The sequence below is a fragment of the Octopus bimaculoides genome, chromosome 2 (assembly GCF_001194135.2).
Source record: "Octopus bimaculoides isolate UCB-OBI-ISO-001 chromosome 2, ASM119413v2, whole genome shotgun sequence".
Classification (NCBI taxonomy): domain Eukaryota; kingdom Metazoa; phylum Mollusca; class Cephalopoda; order Octopoda; family Octopodidae; genus Octopus; species Octopus bimaculoides.
The window spans coordinates 109501721-109507452 of NC_068982.1; the positions used below are offsets into that span (position 1 = coordinate 109501721).

A 5732-nucleotide genomic window follows, 5' to 3' on the forward strand; every position below is an offset into this window, starting at 1 on the left:
TATATAGGCGCTGGCGTGGCTGTGTGGTAGTAAGAAGCTTACTTCTCGACCACATGGTTCCGGGTTTTGTCCTACTGTGGGACAACTTACGCAAATGTCTTGTACTATAGCCTCGAGCCGACTAAAGCCTTGTGAATGGACCTGGTAGACGGAAACTGAAAGAAGTCCGTCGTATATATGTATATATCTAATATGTGTATGATCTGTGTCTGTGTTTGTCCCCCACCATCACTTGACAACCGGTGGTTGTGTGTTTACATCCTCGTAACATAGCGGTTCAGCAAAATAGACCGATATAATAAGTACTAGGCTTTAAAAAATAAGTCCTGGGGTTAGGGTTAAGACAATATACATATATATATATAAAAGGTTCAAAGGTTCAGGAAGCCAGTTGCCCGAATTCTGTGGCGTATAAATTCCTCCGTAGACAGGAGACTGGTACCTTCACAGGATTATGCATTGGTGTTTTTGCTCGAGAATACAATTCATTGCCTGGTCCAGGAATCGAAACCATTATCTTACGATTATGAGTGCAACACCTTAACTTTTAAGCCTCTCGTGTTTCGACATACACACATACACACGCATGTATGTATGTATGTATGTATGTATGTATGTATGTATGCATGAATTATGTGTGTGTGTATATACATGTATATATATATGCATACACACACATACACACACACATGCATATATGTGTGTATGTATATATATATATGCATATATATATTCATGTGTATATATGTATGCATGTATTATTAGTAATAATTCAATTTGCATTGTTAAAAATGTTTTATGTGAAGAGTATCAATATTGATATATTCTCAGACGAAACAAAACGTCTTTTGCTGGACTCAGTGCTTTAAAAAAAACGTATTCACACTCAAAATTAATACTTTGAGTACTTTATTAATAGTTGGCTTACCATGTTCCCACGTACGAGTTAATCGCAGCATCTATCTACCTGTCTACCTGACTATCAACCTACTTTCCTGCCTACCTACCAACCTACCTACCTACCTACCTACCTACCTACCTACCTACTTGTCTATCGGTCAGCCCGATTGTCTCCATCTGTTTGTCTGTCTGTCTGAGTGGCTCTCTTTCTCTGTCTCTGTCCTTATCTATCTATCTATCTATCTATCTATCTATCTATCTATCTATCTATCTACCTATCTATATGTGTGTGAATGCGTGTTAGTGTGTTTAAAATATCAAATGCAAACATGGAAGGTAGTGATAGATATTGCCATTTTGGACTTTTAAAGACGGACGTGGCAAAAATGATAAATCTGAGTACTTAAAAATCAATGTTTGAGGGACTAGCTAGGTGTAAGAATGGTGAAAGTATGTCGCCATTAAACACCATATACACACAGACAAGCGCACGCACATACACAGACACACACACATGTATGTACGCATATGTGTGTGTACATGTATGTATAACCTCTCTATCTGTATATACTGTAGCTGTGTAGCCACAAAAATACCTTACGTAAAATTAGAAAAAAATACTTCCAATCGGGCTTATCCATGAAACACCTATATGAGTTGCGAATTCATTGGACCCGTTATTAAATAATTAGATTGCATGTTGGCTCGGCTGACATTTCGCGATCGCCTTTAGTAACATTTAGAAGGCAAACAAATACACTATTTTATGTTCAAGCAGCTGAAGTATTTTTAGTTTTAGTTCTTCTCTCAGAATGGTGCTTTTCTTAAATATCTTGTGTGCCTCTATGTGTATAAGCATGCTAATCTGTGTAACTGTTGCAATGAATGTGAATGATAATTTGCATGTTTGTATTTTTTCCTTTTGTTTTATTTCGTTTTCCATTTTCTTTATTATGTTTATTCTTATTTGAGAGTCCGCGTCAGTGTGTGTTTATGGACATGTGCTCGTGTACTTCTGCTTGAATAATAAATTTTCTATTTATACGTATTTACTTGTTCTATTTCTGTTTGTTAGCTTCTAGGATTTTGGGTCTATTTTTTTTTTTCGCATATGTTTGCGTATGCCTCTGTGTTTAAGTGTGCTTTTCTATTTTATGCATTTTGTCGGTAAGATTTTTGGCAAGTGGACAGAGCCATCGTGGGGAATATGTAATGAAATATATTATGTTCTTTGTATGACAGCACAGTACAGAATAGTTCTCAAGAGATGAATCAATTCTTCTATACTTCTTGAAATGTATTGAATAAATGAAAATGTTCTGATCAATACATTTCAGTGCATCTTTCCACTTTTAATAAATTAACGATATACGAAATATTTCAGGAAAGATATTTTCAGGAAGATGGTAATGTCGAATATTTACATCTGCATTTGCACTTGATATTTTAATGTAAGCCACAACGTGGTAATTTTCCTTTATGCTCAGAAATACTTCATTGTAAAACGATGATAACTTACAAGATATATCCTCCATGCTTAACATTTGTATGTTTTGTTGTATTTTTTTAATACTTTGTTACCCAATAAGGAGAAGAAATGGGTTGATTGTAACAGTATGGCGTGTATGAAATTATATAAATTGGAAGAATGTAACGCAAACATCAAAGTAAGAGAGCAAATTTACAATAGAGAAGAAACTCGCCGAAACAAACCAACTAGAAAATAATACCGGACACAATTTCTTGGGTTAAATATGAGGGTTTATTAAATCGATACCAGGAGACAGGCTAATACGTTGCAAATAATTTAAGGCATTTTTTAGGTACCTGCATATTTGGCCATGATTTTATGTCTCCACAATAGTTCGAAGATACATTAAACTGTAAACCCACTACTAATGTATATATTCAAGTAACTTCTGGAATATAAAAACGTTTGGTGGTCTTCCAAATGCCTTTTGACAACTTGATGAAAATTATTCTTATTACTTAAGCACCTATCGTAAAAATCATCATTTTAGTTTCAATATACAGAATGGATGTAAATTATATTTGCAGGCAATCTACACATTACACGTGAAAGGACACGACTTGAATATCCAGAAGACGATATCAAGAAACGCCTCCAAGTTTGCTCAGGTAAAATTTAAAATATTAACTTAACGACAATACTTAATACTCTCCTATCGGTATTCTTCATTTAATTGTACTAATTTTATCTATCTTTTTCATTATCTGTTTGTCTTTCTATGTATGTATGATGTACGTGTAATACATAATAAACTGCATATCGTATCAATTAATTTTACGATATGTATGTACGTATATATGCATGTGTGTACGCATCTATGTTCTCTTTCTCTTTTTAATTTAGAATACATTTTGACCGGGCACCTGCTTAGGAGCAAGGTTCTGAAGGAACGTGTCGTATTTTATTCATCATCCTTTAAATCTTAGGTCTTGCAGACTTTTATAGTTTCAGATATCGTGACCATTTGTAGTGTATGAATTAAGGATTTGTGTCCTCTCCCTAAGAAACTAATTTCAGCCATACTTTGCTCCAGGCAGTTTGGTGTGTATCCTGTTGCTTCAATTAAGACTATGTATCTAGCTGAAAGTATACTGGATTTGCAAACACCTTATCAATTGGTGTCCTCCCTCCCTCTCTGTCTTGTATTTTTCTGACCCCATTTGTGTACAGAGGGCATCTGATTTCTACAACGGATTATATCTCTTCCTGTTGTCCCACACAAAATATCTGGCTGGTTGTGTTTTAACTTGGTATCTGTTTTAACTTTTAGGCGCCACCAATATTCTTTTGACCCATCAGTCTCTATATAGTCAACTTTGTTTGTAGGTGTTTTCTTTTTTGTTACCCTGTTCCAGATTTTCTTTCCACTGCATTATGCCTCATAGGAAGATAATATCTTAAATTGCATGGAGGTAGCCTTTGAAGTGGGTTGTCATAAGCTTTTGACCTGATCAATCCCTTCTACGGTTTGTGTTTTTCGTGCCAAGATCCATGTACTCTCTCCTCAGTGAACTGGCCCTTGTTCTTTTATTTCGTTCCTCTGATTTCTCTCCTTAGGGAGAGAAATGCATTAGCTCCTATTTCATACTTCTCCTCAAGTTCATTAGCTATCCTAATTATGATGTTGATTTCACACGGTCACGAACTCGGGCGAAATAGTCGCTGGTCTCTTTCCTATGCTGCAGATGTTGTTGTAGTCTCATAGTATGTGCTTCGTATGACATCAATATAGAGTTGGGATCACAGCCACCATCCTTGCATGGGAAGTATAGCCTCTCTACATCTCCATTAACGTTGAAATTTTATGCAACATTGAGCAGCTTGCGAGTTCGGACATCTGTCGCATTGAGTTCTTGTAGTGACCAGTACAGAAGGACAAACGTAGGCGTGAGGATATGCGCTGCAAAGGTGGGCAGTATGCTTTTGTAAGCTGAGAGGTCTTATGACTATGTATGTTCTCTTATGCTTTTAATTATCTAAATTCTTCCTCTGAGGAAGGAGCTCTATCGTTGGGATGTAGATAACAAAAACAATGTCCCATTTTAACCTTGAGAAAAGTCTTGTGTATTTTTACTGTCCCACTTACAGATTTTATTTGTAATGTGCGAGTTGGTTGATTTCTTTTTCTAAAAACCCTAGCTTATTCAGAATGTCGTTTATGTATTTACTCACAAAACTAAGTGCACCAATTCTTATTGGCATATATATATATATATATATATATATATATACAGTTATTGGATATAGAAACTGGAGGCTTCAATGCAATTTTCACATCAGCAGGACTACTGACTTCTATAAAGGTACATACTTTTCTTGTCTGTCTCAAACAATATTCGACCTGTTATGTTCACACTTGACAGTTGTTTTGATGGGAATGTTCCACTATATTTCTTGTGTTGATGTTTGTGTATATATTCAGTAACAGGGGGATTCTCTATAACTATTCAAGAACAGTCTTTTTTCTGAATGCCATTGTATATTGTTTTACCGACAACGTCGAGTGGCATTGAGAGATAATGCCTTGATGACATCTTTGAGCAGCTGATAATCACAAGTGTGATGTCTTCCACAGAAATATAATGTAATCTTTACTTTCGGTTGCACCTTGGAGCTGCAAGGGCTTCACTGTCTCTTTTGCTTATTAGGTAATTAGGTATTTTGTCGCAATCTCCTCTTCTAGGATTGTAAGAGCGGTCAGGAATTCAAGAAAGGCTTCAAACCATGTCGATATTACTGTCTTCTCGAAGTCATGGGGAAACATGGTCTATTTGTTTTTGTATGCTGAGCGTTTCACATCCAAGTCTTCTTTCAGTTGTGTTAGTCCGGCTGTTTCGGGGATTGTATAGAGATCATCAGGAAGAGAGTACTTCCTGAGGATCACACTGCCGACAAGTGAGATATTGTTCTGTTCATTTTTAAGCCCTTAGTTAATGTATTTATTTTGCTACTGTTGTTTAGCAAATGCTGTCTGAGAGACATTTCGACATTCGAAAGCTGTCTGCACTGATCTCAAGTCTCTACCTCCTTCATCTTTTCCTAGGTAGAGCCTGCCGATATCACCATTTCTGTGATTTCTAGTTGTTCTCAATAACTTGCGGGTTTTAACCTTTATAGAGTGGATTTCCTCTACAAACCAGTCACGTATCCAAAATATATGAATCAGCACTGGTACTGCAAAAATGCATTGTGTGATATTGTATGTATGTATGTATGTATGTATGTATGTATGTACGTGTGCACATGTGTGTATATGTGTGTATATATATATATATATATATATATGTGTGTGTGTGTGTGT

The 5732-nt window shown here is 35.9% G+C and overlaps 1 protein-coding gene across 1 annotated transcript in view; it reads left to right on the forward strand.

Moving 5' to 3' along the window:
• Positions 1–5732, forward strand: part of LOC106879436 (proto-oncogene tyrosine-protein kinase receptor Ret) — a 391429-nt gene that overhangs the window by 199597 nt on the left and 186100 nt on the right. Inside the window, exon 7 of the mRNA XM_014928991.2 lies at positions 2959–3039. Coding sequence (XP_014784477.1) covers positions 2959–3039 — 81 coding nt within the window. The remainder of the gene's footprint in view (positions 1–2958; positions 3040–5732) is intronic.